Source organism: Chenopodium album, chromosome 14 (assembly GCF_948465745.1).
Source record: "Chenopodium album chromosome 14, dcCheAlbu1.1, whole genome shotgun sequence".
Classification (NCBI taxonomy): Eukaryota; Viridiplantae; Streptophyta; class Magnoliopsida; order Caryophyllales; family Amaranthaceae; genus Chenopodium; species Chenopodium album.
In genome coordinates this window covers 17,946,893-17,967,895 of record NC_137847.1, presented here as the reverse complement: position 1 = coordinate 17,967,895, position 21,003 = coordinate 17,946,893, and the positions used below count along the sequence as shown (strand labels likewise).

The 21,003-nt window shown below is 33.1% G+C and overlaps 1 protein-coding gene across 1 annotated transcript; it reads right to left on the bottom strand.

Moving 5' to 3' along the window:
- Positions 1-185: 185 nt before the first annotated feature.
- LOC145580111 (elongation factor G-1, mitochondrial-like) lies at positions 186-15,264 on the bottom strand. Its single transcript, XM_081637462.1, has 19 exons — positions 14,788-15,264; positions 12,444-12,665; positions 10,635-10,756; positions 10,403-10,553; positions 8,262-8,333; positions 7,998-8,093; positions 7,797-7,885; positions 7,535-7,601; positions 6,274-6,312; positions 6,044-6,104; positions 4,821-4,930; positions 4,605-4,748; positions 4,389-4,510; positions 3,724-3,849; positions 3,416-3,536; positions 1,452-1,552; positions 1,302-1,362; positions 662-715; positions 186-584 (listed from the first exon to the last, which is right to left on the bottom strand). The coding sequence occupies exons 1-19, from the start codon at positions 15,181-15,183 to the stop codon at positions 477-479; spliced, it is 2,262 nt and encodes a 753-aa protein (XP_081493588.1). The 5' UTR covers positions 15,184-15,264; the 3' UTR covers positions 186-476.
- Between the last annotated feature and the right edge of the window lie 5,739 nt (positions 15,265-21,003).

Sequence of the window (21,003 nt, the reverse complement as noted above, 5' to 3'; positions counted from 1 at the left end):
AGAACAGAGTATATGATAACTACGTTGTATTAGTCTTAAATTAATCCAGAGGATGAAGGGTGATGTCTTTCTTCCCAAGGCTAAGAAATAGCTTAATACAAACTATTAGAGAAAGAGGACATAGATGAGACACATAACAACTGAATTTTCATGGCGTTTACAAATGTAAAATATAGGGCGTAGGGTGAGTTCACAGCATTCTAAACTGCAAATACAGCATCAACTATAATCAATAAAGAATGTAATCATACAGCTATACAAAATCATCCATCTTTTAGAGGAATGACCCATATTCCACAAGTATTAGAGGACCCTGGGGTAAATCAATTGGCATATTATTCCAGCTACCAAAATCTGTAGTCAGCATAAGACATGAAACTCACCTACATGCTAACTGAATGATTGTTATCTGAGCATCTTGAACATCCAAAAAAAATGAATATCATGTAAAGTTCTCCTTTCCGTTAACATATCTATTACTGTTCGGCTGCCTTTGTGGCCATATAGTCATTCACCAATTCCATCTGCACATCTTGAGGAACTGCAGAATGTTCTTTGTATTCCATTGAGAATTCACCTTTTCCCTGTGTTGAAGATGAAAGGAGGTTAAATCACAACTACGTGTGTAACAGGTGCAGTATACATGGTGAAAAAAGCTAACCTGTGTCATTGAGCGCAGGTCTGTGGAATACCCAAACATCTTGTTCAAGGGGATCTGTAAAGACAGAGAAGAAATGAATTTTCCTATAAATAACTTTTGCGCATTGAAAGTGATAACTATCATGTTACACCAAAATACTATCAGATTAAATAAATTCTTCCCCATCCCACAGTCAAGTTCCTTGTATTTCTAAGTTGCTCCTTTTTTTCTTTTTTTTTTTAATAGATGTTGCTTCATCTTAATAGTTGTACTTTTCAGCGAAGTTTTTTTAAGTTTCTAACAAAGTCCTTCCAACAAAAACTCTACCTTGTTTAGAAAAATCAGTTTGGAGAAGGATAAACCGTTCACTCCTATACACCTAATTCATGCAAGTATTAAGTCACCCCCAAAAGCAACGACACTGAACTACTTGCTTTCTATACCACCCTGACTCTCATTAACTAACATACACGTGACCTACAAATATTCTTGTGACATGGACATGAACTATAGTTACTATGAAACACTATCTATACACAGAAACGAAGTAGACATGTAGCTCACAAAATAGATACAATCAGTTTTTGCACTGCAACTAAGAACATCATTCTCAGGTCTTACTGAGGTAGCCTGTTTTTGATGTGAAAAGAATTGTACTTACATGTGCAATAATGACAGAATCATCACCATCCTGGTCGTTACCAATAATCAGACCTTTTCTCCTATAAAAATGCAAAAGGAATGCATTAGACTACAAACAGATAGGAAGTCTTCACATAATTAGGATAGCAGATCAACGAATACCACTTACTTGTTGATATCACCGGTGACAGAACCTTGAAACTCGGATGGTACTTTAACCTCCACCAACATTATTGGTTCTAGTACCACAGGCTTTGCTTTTGTATAGCACTGAAATAAGATGTAAACAACAAAAAAGATCAACACTAATAACACAAGGGGAAGGAGCACTTTTGGCAACGCAAATTAGTTAATTAGAGTAAGCAAGCAGAAACTTCTCGTCTATTGTTTGTTTGAGGGAGAGGAAGTCCAGTGTTATTGAGGATATCAGAAAGGGGATACCAGGATAGCAAGCAGAAATTGTTTTTTTTTTTCTTTTTCTTTTTTTTTTTTTTTTTTGTGTGTGTAGTTTGGGACTGCCCGTACACTCAAGAGATTGGGATTGTAAAGATCAAATTATAATCATCTACTCCGTATCAATTTTCCCCATATTCTCTTCTTATACTTCTGATTTTCTGTTTTATTACATGTACACAAAACAGAAAGAAAACAACTGGAGTTCACTTGACATCGTCTCGCTCATAATAACTACATTCAAAAAACAATTCATGTAATATTATATCCAACATTACCAACAAACTTCCAAACAATAACAACAAAAGCGACAACAAAGTACAGCAAACTATTTTACAGATGACACTATATATATATATAGGGGAGGGATCCGGTGAGAACACCTTTATATGTGAGAATACTATACTTATGTGAGAACGCTTTAAAATTTAGAACATTAGAAGAACTTTTTAGAACATATGCAACATCTTTTAGAACATCATACTTAACTTTTTGTAGCATAGCTTTTAGAACAAAATGCCTAAAAATTTAGAACCTAGACTCAAAGATTCTTAACATATGTAATATTTTCTTAGAAGAATAAACTTAGCTTTACTGAATATAGTTTTAATTGGAACGTGATACTCAAAATTTAAGACCTTGAACTAAAAAACAAATATGAACATATGCAATATTTTTTAGAACATATGCAATATTTTTTAGAAAATATGTAACAATTTTTAGAACATACTAAAATTTTCTTGAACATAATTCGTTAATATTGAAGACGATTTGAAATTCGATTTTTACAACGAATTGATTCAAAATCAATTTATTCTTGATTTTTAATGTAACATAAAATTGCTGAATTGTTGTTTTGTTCCTTAAATTCAATTGGTGATAGATTTTTTTTTTTTTTTTTTTTTGGTTCAGTGTAGAACCGCAATTGGTAATAGCGGTTTTACATTTACATGATGAATTACAATGATCATATAAATTAAAAATTGGGCCCTACTAAAATAAAACATTTTCTCCATACCACATCTCCCCTGTCTTCCCATTTTCTCTCTCCTCAACTTTCACTCTTGTTTTTTTCTTTTAAAATCTCTTATTTCTTCTTAGATCTTCTCACTTCTTTCTCTCTCTAAAACCCAGTTTTTAATTGTAATTTTGTTTTGACTTTCTGGGTAATTTCATACAAGTATGTATTCAAGGGAATATCTCAACATATATATCTCAGCATTCAACCTCAAGCACTTCAATTCCCATGTAATTTTTTTACCTCCTGTTATAATTTATTTGCAATTTTTTACAGGTGATGGTCTGTTAAAAAAAACTTGCGGATGATTACATGTAAAATAGTGAGATGATATTAGTGGGACGATTACAAAACTTGCAAAAAGAACCGTCAATAGCAATATTGGTTCTTCAAATACAACCGCTACCAATGATTGCAGTGTAATTGTAAAACCACTATCACCAACTGCGGTTCTACTTAAAAAGGGAAAGAAAAAAAAAAAAAAAAAAAAAAAAAAAAAAAAAAAAAAAAAATCCTAAGTAATACCCGATCCTACATGGACACTATCAAGGGAATAAGTAGTAAAAACACGCGAAGTGGGAATTAATTTTAACTTAAACAATTTCTAGGGAAATCGTTCAATTGCAATTGAAGCAGAATTTAAAAAGGGGACATGAAAAAACCTGTCTAAAGGCATATATTGAAGCCAACTTAAATGCAAGTTCACTAGAATCCACAGCATGGGATGCACCATCAGTTAAACAAACACGAACATACTCCACCGGATGTCCAATAAGGGAACCCCTACACAAAAAAAAAAAGAAGTTAATTTCTCAATAACCAACCAAACTTATTGCCAGGAAGCACTAAAACATACCCAAAATAAATATAATACATAAAAATTAAATAAATAAACTTAAAACATCCAATCCTTTCAAAAGAATGTGTTAAAGTAAATCTTCAAATGATAAAATAACAAATGAGGACTCACGAGTTTGCTGCTTCTCTAAATCCTTTCTCAATTGCTGGTATGAAGTTTGAGGGAATAGCTTGTCCTACTATCAGGTTTTCAAATTCAAACTTGGTTGTCGATCCCATAGGAAGTGGTTCAACATAACTACAATAAAACAACACAAATAGCAGCAAGCATTAGCTTGAAAAATGCAAAATACAATAAGCAGCTCCACAGATTCCTTAAGAGATATATGACAAGATACTTCCTCAACTACAAAACTCCAAAGTAAAGAGCATTTCTCTCTACCCAACTTTTTTAGGGTACCTTAATAGATCAGTGGAGAGCTTTCCACTATATCTATCTAGGGTGTATCGGAGTTGTGAGTGAAATTAGACCCTAAATATTTACGTATTAGTTTCTTCGGAGACCTGTATTGAAAGTTTATGACACCCGCTGGCATGTGGAAGAAATGTATATACTAGGTTATTGCATCTGAAATTTAATTCAGATTTTGGTATAATTGCCTAGCTGATTTCTGTCTTTCCTCTTATATATCATCTTTTCAAGGAGATGGCATTCTTTAATATTTTGGTTTGAGAGGGGGTGGCAGGAAAACTAATTTTCACAGGCACATTAAAATATCTTCAAAAGCTCCAATTCAAGGATCCTTGCACCAAAAAACTCAAACAATTTCTTCTTACCCACACACTCTTCCATATTGACCCTGACCTCCACTTTGCTTCTTATGCAAATAATCAAATTCAGCACGTTTAGTAATAGCTTCTCTGAAATTAACACGAGGCTTTCCTGTTTGTGCTTCAACCTGCATCGAAAAAAGGTTAAATCCTGATATAATACACACTTAATATTATACTGCGTGATTTTTTAAATATCATGAGCTTTATTGTCAATAGTACCTTGTATTCTCTTCGGATGCGCTCAACGTAAATGGATAAATGTAGTTCTCCCATACCAGAAATAATCGTCTGCCCACTCTCAGGATCTAACCCCACACGGAAGGTTGGATCTTCCTTCTGGAAACGATTCAATGCTTTTGAAAACTGTCAATAACAGATGCATCAGTTAGATGAGGCAGTACTACTGCATCAAGATTTGCCAGTTCCAGTACTCACCTGCCCTCCAGAATCCTTAGAAACTGGTGAAACAGCCAATGACATCACTGGTTCAGGAACATTCATAGAAGTCATAGTGTACTTGACCGTTCCATCAGTGAATGTGTCACCTGGAAACATAATTATATCCAAACATTAATAAAGAGGCTTGACAGGTAAAAAGAGAAAATCAAGGGGAAATGGACAAAATTTATTCAAAGTTCCAGACTTCTCTGTTTTTAATTTATCTTTTAGGACATGTCATAAGGAAATATAGAGTAGAGATCTCATAAGAAGATATATATACTTCCTCCGTTCTATTAATATTGCAACAATGAAATTTTTGTACTATTCATCACTCTCGTTTGACCATATAATATGATTTATACGTTAAGCAAAATATAGTCATGTGGGATCTTGTTGGATTTGTCTCATAGAATACTTTCACAATATCAACTTTTTAGAATTTTTACTCTTACACAATTATAGATATTTAGAATATAAAATGTGTTTTGGGATGTGTAATTTTATCCTTGTTGCAATATTATTGGAACGGAGGAAGTATGTAATTTTTTTCATTAACTGAATATGCATAAAAAAAAAAAAATTTAAATATTAAAATTTAAAAAAAAAAAATCGAGCAAAAATTAAAACAAATTTTTTGAAAATATATGCAATCTGGTTCAAAATTATGCACACAACAATACAGCTGAAACAATTTGCACACTTAGTCCCACAAATTATATTACCCAAACTCAGATTTGGATGTCGTGCCTGAGTAGATCGTAGAATCCGACATTCTACTCCAAAATAGTAGTTCTAATCCATCTAAAAATAAAGCAAATATTTCTTTCTCGACTCTGTTTGAAAGCGGGTGATAAAGCCTAAGCTATTTTAAGCTTCTTCTCCGTCTTGACTCGTTCTAGATACAGTTATCATATAAAGTCATGAAAAAATTCTCCCGATACTTATTTTCATTTTAAAAATAACAATAAACAGTAATGTAGTTTAATAATGTTGTCATCCTTCTCACTTTAAGATGTTTCATTGGATCCCAACCCTAGTAGTCTATATATATATATAATTATACATAGAGTACTTTTTAAAAATTAAAAAGCAATCATTTGTAAATAAATCTATAAGTTTGACTAATGATGTGCATTTTATCAGTAACCCCTAATTCATTCATACATGGACAAAGGAAGGGATAATCACTCAATAGCAATCTTAGAAAGTATATAGACCTGTAGCACAATCGACTCCAAATACAGCAACAATTTGTCCAGCATGTGCCTCTTGAATGTCCTATAACATGAGATATCCCAAGTGAAAGTATTAGAAAAAAACCAACAGTGTCGATCAATAATATTTCTTTATCTAAACAACTCTTACTAAGGTAGAATGGATGCATCAAAACTTGACTATGCATATTAGGTCAAAAAAATATAGAGGATCTTATTGAGAAAGCACTGACCTCCATCTCATTAGAATGCATCCGTACAAGGCGAGGAACCTGATGTCGATGCAGAAAAGGTGAAAAAAAGGCACAATTTAATAGAGTCAATAATATACATTTATACAATTAATATAACCACTACCACAGATTCAGCAAACAAATAATTTCAGATACTCCCTGTCCCCAAATAAATTCACTTTTCTCCTCAAAACATTTTCTCTAAATAAAACTATCATTTCACCTTTATCTATTTTCTTTATTCATTTTAATCAAACACAAAACCCAACTTTTTTTTTTAATTCACATTTAATCAACCAAGCCACACCATCTTGTTTTTTATATTCATCTTTAATCAACCAAACCACACCATCTTATTTATTTATTCACCTTCCTTAAAACGTGTGCAAAAGACAAATGGAACACTTCATTGGGAAAAGAGGGAGTAACAAGGATACTTCAAATACTCTGTCCATATAACGAAGAATTTTAGATTAATTGTGTCCACTAACTTCTAAGCAAATAAGAGAACTACCAATATATGTGCACGCCAAGGAAGTGTAATTCAACAATAAAAAGGTTGAACAACCAACCCTTAATCTCCAAAGGGGAAAAAAAAAAAAAAGCATTAATGAAGGTAGTAAATAAATGTTTTTTCCATAGCCTCGTGAGCACATAAGGAGTGGAGAAGAATCAGAGAGTCCACATATTTTTAGAAAAGGAATATTATATTAAGCACAATATATATTCCCTCCAATCCAATTTATTAGACATGTTTCTTTAATCACGTATGCCAATGCATAAAATAACCATAAATATCTCATCAATTAGTAAAATTTATAAAAAAATAAAATAAGTTAATTTAGAATATACACTTTGAGAGGAATCTGAAAAGATCCCATGACTATGTTTTTTCAAATCAAAAAGCTAGTTGAATTAGCGTTTGTGAATAGGGTCTGAAGTAAAAATGAGTCAGTTAATTTGGAATGGAGGAAGTAGGAATACAAACTCAGATAATGAGTTCCCTATCCACAATAGAGGGGAGTACGAGGTGCAATCCTGTTTAATTCTGAGTTCTAGTTTGTAAAATTTCATTTGGTAGATGGAATCGTGGAAGATTTATGCTACCAACTACATTACATTAAGATTTTTTTTTTCACTTTTAAAAGCCAGTCTCACCCCTTTCTGATGAACATCATACATTCATACTAATATGGGCGTTGGGAACCTTGACCCATAACACTCTGTAACGAAGTAACACCAAATGGCAACATCGAAGTACCTTAAGTCTCTTGCCAGTGTTGATATTATGTATGAAGTCCCCTTTCCTGATGACACCCTCATATATTCTGCACCAAAATCAAACACCAGCAACATTTAAAGTCAGGTTTTAAAAGATGGAACTTCTAATGTTTGATTTGTCTGGGTGAATATATGGATCAATAAACATGACCCATAGTTTGAAACTTGGGTACATCAACAAACAAACTAGCATCAAATTAATCATCTATAAATAGATAAATAAATAAAGGCATTATTTATACCTCAAAAATGTCAATTGACCAAATCGTCCTTCTTCCAATTTAAAAGCCAGTGCTACGAGAGGTCCTGTTGTAGACCCAGGTAACAATACCTAAACAAAACAAAACAAAAAAAAATAAACACACTTAGCTGTCGTTTACGTGTAATCCAATCACTTGACAAACTAATTTTTAACTGCTTATTTACTACTACCAGACAATTACCTTCTCTTCATTATTATTTTGATCCAAAGCATAGTTGTTGACTTCAGTAGGACAAGGCAAGTAATTAAGAACTCCATCAAGAAGTGGCTGAACACCCTGTTATTTGAGACATACAAGAATGTTTAGAAAATAAGAAGCAGAGCCATCGATATTTAATTATCAGCTTACTCGTCATATATTAGCATAATTGTATTTCCTATTGCCCTATTGGTATTTTTTATCTAAATCATCCTAGAGAGAGAGAAAGGGCATCGATCCAAGTACCTTGTTCTTGAAAGCAGTGCCCATGAATACAGGGACAAATTTCCGGGCAACAGTAGCCCTACGTATCGCTTCCTACAAAAGAAATAAAAATCCATAATAAATACATAAAAGAACAATGTAGCATTTCATAGCATAACAAGAAAAGTTCTAAGATAGGATAGATAACATTTAGAACGAATAACTTTCCATCCTGCTGAGAGCATAGAGTTCACAAGAAAGACCAAGGCAAGAAAAAATAATAGAATATGCACTTAAAAAATATTTCAAATTTTTATGCTGGCTAATCAGTTAATGATAGATGAACAGAAGAGGTAGGCCAGTCAATAGACTTTTGCCCATTAAATAAAAAGCAGCAAGCCAAGAGCAACATCCGTCACAACAAATTTCGTTAACAAAACTTTTTCTGCAACTACAAGAAGGCTCATTAGTCTGCCGGATTCAAGATGAATGTTGCCTACATTCTTCAAACATGTCCAGCAGTGCTCGCAGCAAGAAGATAGGTCAGGGATAGAAACTAGAACCTTTTTCCGGTATTTCAGCATGCTTTGCGCTTTACTCATCTATGTTTCTAAAGGAAACTAAAATCAGGAAGATAATTTTGTCTAACAATCAGTAGCTTCGATACTTCAGGAGCTACTGCAAACTCAACAATCTTTCAATGTAATGTTGGGAAACTAACAGATATTTCTAGAAAAGAAAAGGGGGAAAATCAAAGGCTGACAATGAGCACACTTTTAGTTACGAAGCAATAAATTAATCATTCTTGAAAGAATGTTGTCAAGTGCAACTTGAAGAAAGCAAAAGCTAGCTTATGGGCTCCACCTGACGCCATAACAATCAGTCAGAGCTCAGAGTTCAAATAGACAATATAGAGTACAAGAAGATTTCCATGATGAAGGATCTTTCTAGGCTTTGACAGTTTGACAAGATAGTTGTCTATCCAGGTGATATGTTATTCTGCTTGAGTAACTCAATCAATCTACTTCCGGACGTACTCAAGGCCTAAATAAGTGATTCGGAGCCAAATTGTAGCCATACATAACCCTATATGAGGATCCATGTGTAGTTAGTTCATTTATATGTTGACGTCATAACTTCTTTTTTTCCTTTCAAAATCACATTCTCAATCATAAAAGTAAGAAGCTAGGATGTTCATCCCAATAAAACAAGGACAACAACAACAACAACAACAACAAAGCCTTAGTCCCAAAAAAAAAAAAAAAAGAGTTTTGCAGATTATCTAAAAAGGAAGCTTAAAAACGTAAACTTCAGCTCCCAAAACTATAAATGATACGAGTATATACTGCAAAAGCAGAACAAGAGCCACTCAAAACGTGTTTGTTAGTTGAAGAGGGACATGAAAGTATATTCTTTGATGCTCTTTTGGGTACACTCTATAATGCTCTAACCAGGAAGCAGTGATAAATGTTAAAGTCAGAAGTTCCAAAAACTTTTATTGACACTTGATTCATAACAAAGGTCTGACGCGAGATTTCAGAGGAATTTAAGTGCAGTAAGCTTCATGTACTGTTTTGAAATGTTGTTGCAGCTTCCTAATCCTATATTTCAAAAATCTGTTGTATCATTATAGCTTATATAAGTTATCACTAGGTATTCTCCCCTCAAAAGATACAATGAAAAACAACGAAAATTTACACCTTTGACTTAGAAGCAAGAATGAACAAATGTTTTCCATCCATAGACATTCAGGAAGCAGTGCACCTCCCAGACAGCTCCTTTATGGTCCTTGTTAGATCTCTGTTGATTTCAGAACAGAAGACATTTATCTAGGTCAATGAGGATCAGAATCCCCGCACAGATAATGATCACAAACAAAGAAAGCTGAATTTCTTATTGGCCTTATACTGCCAGAGCCTCAAAAACTAAAGCAAAACCAAAAAAAAATACAGTTTATAATCATCAACACAGTAACCTGAGATTTGGCTATAATTTTTCTGCAGCTTCAAATTATACAATAATCTTTCCAGCAATCTTGACACTTGATATATGTATACAGTAAATTAACTTTAGCTGGAGATCTACGCTTTCGAAGAACTTCAAAATGCTCAATAAAATCATTCATACTTCAACTTCTTTAGAGTCTGTATCGAGGACATTAGAATTTAATATCACCAACTAACCTCAAGATCAGAAGATGATATGGGTTCATCAGCCAGAAACAACTCAGCCAATTCATCATCAACTTCAGAGACTGCCTCTATCAGCTCATGCCGCTTTTCTGCCGCTAAACCTTCCATATCTGCAGGAATTTCAGCGGTGACAACTTTTCCCCTGCAATTTAAACATTAATTATATAAGAAGTCTACATATTGCAATGTAACAAGATGCAGAAGAAAAGTACAGCATACACACCCACTCGATCCTTCGAAATAATAAGCTTTTAATTGCACAAGATCCACAAGACCCTGAAAATCTTCTTCAAGGCCAATTGGTACTTGCAGAGCAGCACTATGATGCCGAAGCTTTGACCTAGCCTGTGAATGAGAAAAATTATTCAGCAGCTAGCTAGTCTTGCAAATTCTCTGTCTAGTATAAAAATATAAGACCAAATTACACATATTTTAACAAACTAAATTCTGCAGAGCATTCTATTATCAGTAATAGAGAAATTCAAAATACGCCATAGGAGTATCAATCATAGACGTAAAGAAGGACTAAAGCCAAATATCTCGACCCCTTAATAGTTTATTCGAAGATTAAGTGAAAAGCTTCCCCACATCTTAGCAATAATGGCTCTAAGCCTCTAATGATCTACTCACCAATACAGTGAAAGATATAGTGAAACATTCCCCCAGTCTCACCATTAATAGCGCACAATTGGGGACCAAACCTTTATTAAGAGATATATTAAAATATCAGAGGGGTCAGTCTAATATGGAAGTGTAACAAGTATTTTGGGACAGATGAAAAAGGAAATTGAAACAAGTTTTCTGAAACAAACAGAGTATAATTTTAAGCCCAATCCAAAGCCCAAACTAATGACGGCTGAACTCAAACACTAGCATAGTCATCACCAATTTTAGGAGAATATTCCAACAATTTGAATAAAAAAATTAATAAATACGAAGAAAAAGAAGAAGAAAGCAAAGAATATGAATTTACCAACTGCACAATGGGAAGAGAGAGAAAACACATGGTGAAGAAAACAACCGACTTGTCTCTCACCATTGAAAAAAAAAAAACAATGTCTAGTTGCTTCTTAAGGTGGATTTCATCTTTGATTAATAAATAGATCCAGGGACTTTCTCTCAAACCCTACATCTAGAAAACTTCAAATTTTTTCATGTTAATATAACTTTAGTGCCCAAATTTCCTTCCCTTTTCTTTGATTTCTGGTTTGTATAGGTAGTCATAATTGTATTAGAATGCAAACTATCCTAACTTATTCAATTTCCATACCCGGATCCGTGTTAGGGTACTTTGGCAAATATGCAGAGACTAACATAGCTCTTCACAAATGTCTTGTCTGCTTTCTAAATTCTAGCACAAATATCCTATTTGGCAGGCCAAAAAGGGCAATCAGTAATAACACATGTTTGGCAAAGGTATTACGGCTATTACCTATACAACCAGCTTAAATCACAGATGGCAAAGCCGCAAAGTAGGGCTCCTACAATACACAGTGGAGTGGAGCACACAATGAGAGTGACCAGAATTATAGATGCCTAAAATTCTTACTCTACAAAACGATGGTTTTAATTGTCATTGTAACAGTAGCCATTAATATGATGTATTTGGGTGACTCAAAATCTTGTCTTCTTTATATACCCAGTTCAAATCTGATAAAGAATTCCAAAAACATAATCCCTAGTGGACAATGGAATAGATTCAACATCCTGCAGCCTACAGCCTTCCATTACCCTCTTCAATCCATATTATCTGCTCACTTAACTAACTTCACGTATTCAACATTTTATCACTTGTTATATAATGTATTGTCACTTGTCAATTCACAACACCAATAGTAGCTATTAGTATGCACATTAAAGTAATTACTAAAATATTCTTTGTGTTGCTTACCTAAAATTAACCAATACACTCATCGAATGTGAAAACTTGAGGCTATTGGGTAGTATGAACTCAAAAAAGCAAATTGCAAATAAAAATATACCTACATTGTAATACAGTATTGCACCTCAAATTATAAGAGATATAGCATACCTGATTAAGAACCTTCCACGGATCAGCTCCCATTCGGTCCAATTTATTAATGAATGCAATTCTTGGAACTTCATACCTCCTCATTTGCCGATCAACAGTAATCGATTGGCTCTGAACACCACCAACACTGCAAAGGACGAGTATGGCACCATCAAGGACACGCAAGGCACGCTCTACTTCAATGGTAAAGTCAACATGACCCGGAGTATCGATGATATTGATCTGAAATATATGTAATACTAGAAATGAATACTGATCTTGAAAAAGTGTAATAAACACATTGCATAAGAGTCACATAACACAAACAGTTTCCATTGGCACATGGAGTAAGAGATAAAGTTAACATAAAAGTCATATAAACTGTCAGCTTAATAGCTTAAGATGAGTATCATCAAACTAATCAAAGGTGACAACTATCAGGATTTGATTTCAGTAATGCAACTCATTCTTAGATTCTTCCTGTGATAAGATATAATCATACTAAACACATTTCCAAGCAACTTGATCAAAGAAAGACGCAATTATTGTGTCATGAAACTACTCATTGGACCTTTCCTTTGAACTTTGAAGAACAGTTCAATTTTATCTTAGTACAGGGTCAAGGGTTCAGTACACTGTTACAAAAGTTCATAGCCTTAAATCTACTCAGCTTTTACAATGTTCAAGCAAAAGATACCTAAGTAAACAAGCATTCAAGGTCCCATTTACCATCCAATGGTGAAGTAAGCTACACCCTACATTAAGATCTAATTACACAATGGAGCCCCATGATGCCTTCTTACTTTCAATAATTTAGAGAATTGATAGAGATGTCTTTCCTTTTTCATGCACCTCAACTTATCATAGAAGATGCTCATACCCTTAAGATAAATTTGCATTTAATAATGCTATTTATTTTTTTTTTGAATAAAATGTGCAAATAATTTTGGCTCAATTGTTAGATGCATCTTTTTAAACTGAATATGCTTTAAAAATCATAAACAAATTATCCATCTTCAGTTTAAAAAAAGTTGAACATTTAATTTAAGAAATGTTACACATCTATTCTTCTCATCCTTATCATTCAAAGAAAATTCTCGATCAACCTTAAATGAGAAGTTTAAAGTCACCAAATCACCACCAAAGTCACCTTTGCATATATAGATAAGGACAATATCACGTCTTTTCTAACACCCCCACCCCAAACTCCTTTGTAGTTTGTACCTCGTCACTCTTGGCAAACCTTGATCACCACTATAGTCATCATCCACACTTTGACCACCACCATCACACCCCTTTAATTTCCATCATAACCCGACATACCCCACCCACTAGGACCATCTTCATAACCCTACACTACCAGTCTACCAATAATTCCTAAAGTACTAGCTCAGTTTCAAAAGCAAAGGACCATAAATTACAAGCTCTTCTTTTACTCCATCCATGCGAAACCCAAACTCGTTTTCCTTTATCAAAGTCCAACTAAAAAACCACAAACCCAAAAAATCACAATTTTTTATCTAATAAAATGATTCTTAACGAGGTTTTTAACACCTAGAAAAAAATTTATCAAACTTTAATCAACTATCCCAGTGTACATAATTTTTAAACACAACTTCTAAAGTTACTACACTTCCACATTTTTTTTCAACTAAGACCATCTCCAATGGTGAGACTTGAGTGAGTTTTTTTAGGAGAGAGAGAGTATTTTTTGCAAAGGATACCAATAAGTTGGTATCTAAACTTAGCAACTCCAAAAGAAAGTTGCTAAGTTTAGATACTCAACTTTGAGTCTCATTTGACAAAAAGTGTGGGCCCTTATCAATATTATAATATATTTTGTATTTATTTAAGTTTTAATTTTTATTTTTTTTTTTCTAAAAAAAACTTAAAATATGATTTGGTGAGCCATAAATTGAAAGTGACATTAGTATACTTTAGAAAGTCTCACCGTTGAGAAATTAGACTTCACATGAGTTGCTAAATTGAAAAGTGGGTTGGGTATCACCATGAGGTAAAAAACAACCCATTTTATATTTCAATACTCAAAGGTTGAGTCTCACCATTGGAGATGGTCTAATAATAACTAGAAATAAGTTCTTACATGCAAAATCGAACGCACTTTCAAAAACAAATCAAACAAAATTATACTCCGTAACTCGAAGTCTCAAACCAACCTCATATCAAGTATCAACCATATTAATTTCAGAGTATCGATTTCAACACATAACAGGAAACAAATGAACAAATCAAACAGAATTATAACTCAAACAAACCCATAAATCCACAAATAAAAATCATTGACTTGAAACATATAACAAGAAATAAAAACGAAAACATTCCAAATTGTGGTAATCATCCATACCTGATACCCGTTCCAAGTACAGTAAGTAGCAGCAGATTGAATAGTTATCCCCTTTTCTCTCTCCAAATCCATGGAATCCATTTTCGCACCAACACCATCTCTTCCTCTAACTTCATGGATCTCATGAATTCTTCCAGTGTAATACAAAATTCTTTCCGTCAATGTGGTCTTTCCGGAATCGATATGCGCCGATATTCCGATGTTTCGGACTTTCGATAATGAGTCCTGCAATTGAGAGCCCTTCTCTTCTTTGACGCGAGCGGCGCTGCCGGCGGAGAATAAACGGAAATGGCGGTGGAGGAATGGAGATGACGGAGATTGGGTTTGGTGGGGAGTAGATGAAGTGAAAAGGGTGTAGTAGAGGTGAGAAACTGAGGATCTTGCTGATCTCGCCATTGTTGGAGTTTGAGCTTTGAGGTTAAGCTAAACCCTGCAAGCTTTGAATGATTTTGATAAACCCTACTACTCAGGTACTCTCTTATTGATACAATACTCTATAGTCGACTCCGGAATTTTTAGATCTTGCTAATGAAGGTCCCGGTGCATTAGGTAAAAATATCTCATGAAGTAGTATTAATATGGAACTACGTGTTAAAATCACGCGTCAATCGGTGTAATTAAGGCTTATTTTAATTTTTTTTGGTGCAATGTTCATTTTAATTTAATATTTCTACTTTTAGTTATCTTATCCAACTCCATGAGGTGTTTGTTAGCTTTTGTCTTCATAATATATCAAAAGAAAGAATAGAAAACACACTAGAGTTATTACAAACATCAACATTCATATTAATACATACATAATGTCCCACATTAGTTATCCAATCTGCTGCGCAATTTATCTCTCGGTAGACGGGTTAAATATTCCAATTAGGAAACCGAGAGAGGAGAGAACGAGTGTCTTCGATAATATGCTCGACTGCCAAGGTACTTGTAACACCCTAGAAATTCCTTTCTTTTAAAATACCTGTTTTGCCCTTTAAAATACCTGTTTTGCCCTATTTAAAACTTTAAATAGGAACATCTAAGATATTACCGCCACCGTGAAAACGGCTAAGTCAACTATCAAAGACACACAGCGGAAGACTAACCTCTAAAATAATTTAAAACGACTCAACTAAAAAAGTCAACTCACAAAAGTAAAGTCAAACCAAATTAAAACAAAGTCAAACCTACAACTTGGAACCACTATAGGCCCTTAACCAAATCAATTCAACTTAAAACTTTTACGTTAGTCTCGCAACAAAAATATCATTATATAATTAAAGCAATAACACGTCATAAACTTATGAAAACTAGCATGATTCGCTCTTCACTCATGCCCATCACGAATATGCTTCATCAGCTGAAAAGTTTCTCTCTACTTGTTTCCACTACTCTCCATTAAAAATGGGTCATCATAAGGTCAAGATAAAGACAAGGCCAACAACACACAAAACACACAATCAGCAAAGCTGAGTATATAAGCGTATTTAACACACTAACATGCATTTACCTATCAACACACAACTTACCTTGTTGCACCTGTTTTTCAAGCACACAACATTTAACAAAACTTCACAACTAGACAACTACATAATTTGTTTAGCGTTGATTATGCATCGAACGGGTTTCCCAACTAACCTCCCCCAATAAATGAGGTTACTGACACGAGAGCTAACCGTGCCAGCATCAAATAACCACTCGTAAGTGGTGGAATTCCTGCGCATAATAATAATAATAATAATAATAATAATAATAATAATAATAATAATAATAATAATAATAATAATAATAATAATAATAATAATAATAATAATAATAATAATAATAATAATAAAAGGAATGTACAGTGTCCTGTACTCCAGTAAAAGTTATGGTTAAATATAAAACCCCATAACTCCCCCTATATGTTCATACTCAAGGTATATACGTTCCAAGAGTTTTTGTGCGTAATCTCTTTCACTTTACGTTATTTACAATTTATTAACTTGGTGATGACTCTCAAATCATAACAACATCAAACATCATGATTATCCAAACAATTAAATACTTTAATTTAATTCTTGATTAATTAGTGACCACATAATATTTAATGTTGAACCCTTTTTAAATCTACCTCGGTGTCATTGACACCTTAAACGCTTAATGCGTCAAAAATCCTATCCCTCGGTGTTAAAAACACCTTAAGTGCACTAAGGCTCCGACATACAATTTATTCCTCGTGTACATTGACATTTACATAGCTCCTTCCTCATGCTTAAAGCATCAATAAAAATTATATGAACCATAATAAAATTCTCTTTTAATATTCCAAGCCAAATTAATCATTTAGTTTAATTAAACATGCTCTCTATCATGCCATAAATAAAAGTGTGGTTCATATACAATTTTTCAAACTATTATTTTCCAACCATTAATCCATCACAAATAATTCATGCTTCGATATTCAATCACCAATAGCAACCAAATCATAATTTCCATTCTAAATCTAGCATGATACTATTTGTAATCAATTAAACACATTTAGCATGCTACTACATCATAAAAATTATGTTAAGTACGCGAACGTACCTTGAATACGATCGCCACGACTAATAGAAATCACTCACTTTGAAGTCTCCTACAATTTAAAAATCATAGAAGAGTATTAAAAATCCTCTCTACACAAATTTCCAGCAATATATACTATTATTAAACCCCTCATAATTTAATTAAAATAAGCTGGAATTATATTTAAAACATCATACTTTAATTCCAATTAATGGGTAATTAAAATTCGTTAAAGAAACTTGATTTTTAATGCACTACCAAAAATTCCAGCATAATATTTTAATGAAAACGTGCTATAATTAAGCTTAAAAACACTTAAATCAAAGGTTTAAACCGTCATCTATCATAATCCTTCAATAATTAATAATTTGTGAATTTAGGGTTTCAAAATTGGGGCTTTTTTAATTAAAATTAAAATCTGAAAATTAAATTGCATGCTACTTGTAATCAAACATCATAATATTAATCAAAAAACTCATATTTAATAATTAGATATAGGATTAAATTGATTTTTAAAACAAAAGATTAAATTTTTTTTTTTTTTGAAGAAGGGCAGCCGATGCCACTGCCGGTGGCTGCCGCTGCTGGTGGGCAGCGGCCACCGGTGGTGGTGTTGGTTGCCGGTGGTGAGGCCGAAAGAAAGGGAAAAGGGAAAAAAGAAAGAAAAGGAAAAAGAAAAATAAGGAGAAGGGGGAGAAAGTTTACCTTGGGTTTTTCTCCACTCTGGGCAAAGTTTGATTTGCCTCAAGTATTGAATATTTATACCCCTTCTCTAGAAACCCTTTCTTCCTAAACTTTCCCTTTTTAATCTTTCCTAATCCCTTCCCTAATAAAACTTTACTAAAATAGAACTTTCTTAAATAAATTCCCAATTTAAATAAAATAATTAATTAAATAAACTTTCCTTTTATAAAATATTTTTAAACTTATTAAATAAATAATTAAAATACTATAAATAAAACATTTCAATTTATTTAAATACTTCACAAAATAGTTATTTTAAATAAAATACGTATAAAAATACGGGGTATTACAGTACTGCCCAAATGTCTTTTATTGAGTTGATGACCAATAGGTTATCACCTTCAATTTTAATGTTTTTGTATACCACATTGAAGAGCTAATTTGACTCCTTTATGAAGAATCGTAGCTTCCTCTATAAATACTTTGGTGTTGCCGAGGTTGAACGTAGATTCGTTGATGAGTGCTTCGCTGCTCTGATAATGATTTATGTTGCTACTGAGTTGTTATGAATCGAACCGTCGAATTTGAGCTTGAATAAGTCGTTGGGAGGTGTCTTCCATGAAATAAGAATGGATGATGGGGATTGAGTATGAAAAGAATGATTGTGGGATCTCAAAAAGAGAGATTCCATGGAGGAAAAGGTATCTATGAGACTTCTCTAGTGCAACTCATTGAACACAAATTGTGTTTGGTGGTAAATCCTAAAGGTGTCAAAGAGTTTAGGAGTTATCTATTTTCCATATCTATCTATTGAGCCAATTGTTGTCATCGAGATTAAGGTTAGGAGCAAGCCAATTGGCTAACTTAATGAGAAGTTTCCATGCATAGCGAGTTCCCAAACAAGTTTGTCCATCATATCATTGAGAAATAGTGGATGCTTATGATTTTGGGTTGTGGTGTTTTTATGAAGAAGAGCCTGTAATTTTTGTCTATTCCATTGTTTTTTGGGTAGAATAAAGTCTGATACTTTTTGATGAGATGAGCTCTAAAAGGCTTTGGTTAGCCACCCAATCAGGGGCGAAGCCATGATTTTCAAATCCTGGGGGCCGGACTAATATTTTGTTGTTACTAAAAAAGAGAGTTAAATTTTACTCTATGATTTTTCATAATAGCAAAATCATCAATAAAGATTCAACACTAAAATTTACCGCAAGCTCTTATTAACTTTTCTATAAAAAAAAAATCTAGTGTTTTTGATTTCTGATATCAATACAAAAACAATAATATAAAAAAGTATGTTTGGGATAGGATTCGATCCCAACTCCCTCACGAAAAAACACCACTCCTTAACCAACATAACAAGTCTTGTTTACTAAAATTTATGTGTCTTTAATAGTATATGTAATAATTTTAGGGGGCCATTGTAATACCCCGTATTTTTATACGTATTTTACTTTATATAAGTATTTTGTGAATTATTTTATTAACTCGAAATGAATTATTTATGGCATTTTAATTATTTATTTTAAATAAGTTTGGAAATATTTTATAAAGGGAAATTTTTATTTAATTAATTATTTTATTAAGTTGGGATTTATTTTAGGAAAGTTTTATAAAAGAGAAAACTTTATAAAATTTAAGTTTTACTAGGAAAGGGATTAGTAAAGATAGAAAGGAAAATTAAGGTAAGAAGGGTTTCTAGAGAAAAAGGGTATAAATATTCAACACATGGGCAAATTAAACTTTGCCCAAAATGGAGAATACTCAAGATAAATTTTCTCTCCCTTCTCCTTATTTTCTTTTTCTTTTTCTTTAATTTCTTTCCCCTTCCCCTTTTGTTGTTGCACGGCCGGACCACCACCACGCACCACCGGCCGCCACCACAGCCACCGGCGCTAGCACCAGCAGCCGCAGCGACACCGGCAAGGTGCGGCAGCAGCCCATTCGTGCCGTGGTGGCTGCTGCTTACGGCTGTCAAACAAAAAAAAATTATTTTTTTTATTTCTTTTGCTTAATCCTAAATCTAATTATTAATTATGGGTTTAGTGATGATTTTATGGTGTTTGATTTTCAGTATGATGCAAATTAATTTTCAGATTTTAATTTTAATTAAAAAGTCCCAAATTTGAAACCCTAGATTTGTAAATAATTGATTATTGAAGGAATATGATTTAGGGTGGTTTAAATCTTTAATTTGAGGGTTTTAAAGTATATTTACAGCAAGTTTTTGTGAATTAATATTGCTGGAAATTTTGTTAGTAAGCTAAAAATTAAGTTTCTTGAAGGAATTTTGACTACCCGTTAATTAGGATTAAAGTAAGGGGTTTTGAATTAATTTTCAGCTTGTTTTAATTAAATTATGAGTGATTTAATAAGAGTATATATTGCTGGAAATTTGTGCGGAGTATATTTTAATGCCATGGTGTAATTTTGCATTGTAGGAGACTTTCAAGTGAGTGATTTATGTTAGTCGTAGCGATCTTAAGATCGTATTCAAGGTACGTTCGCGTACTTGATATTTATTTGGTGATGTAGGAACATGCTAGGCTTTGAATAATTGATTCCAAATAGTATCATGATACATTTTGATTGGAATTTATTATTTGGTTGATGTTGGCCATTGGTGATTGAATTATGAAGCATGCATTATTTGTGATGGATTATTAAATGAAAATAATTATTTTGGCATGTTGTATATGAACCACACTTTTATTATGGGCATACTAGAGAACATGTTTAGTTAAACTAAATGTTTAATTTGGTTTGGAGTATTAAAAGGGAATTTTATCATGGTTCATATAATATTTATTGATGCTATAATCATGAGAAAAGTGTTATTTAAGTGTCTATGTACACGAGGAATAAATTGTATTTTGGTGTCTTAGTGCACTTAAGGTGTTTCTAACACCGAGGGATAGGAATTGTGGCGCATTACGCGTTTAAGGTGTCTTTGACACCGAGGTAGATTTAAAAAGGGTTCAACATTAAATATTATGTGGTCAC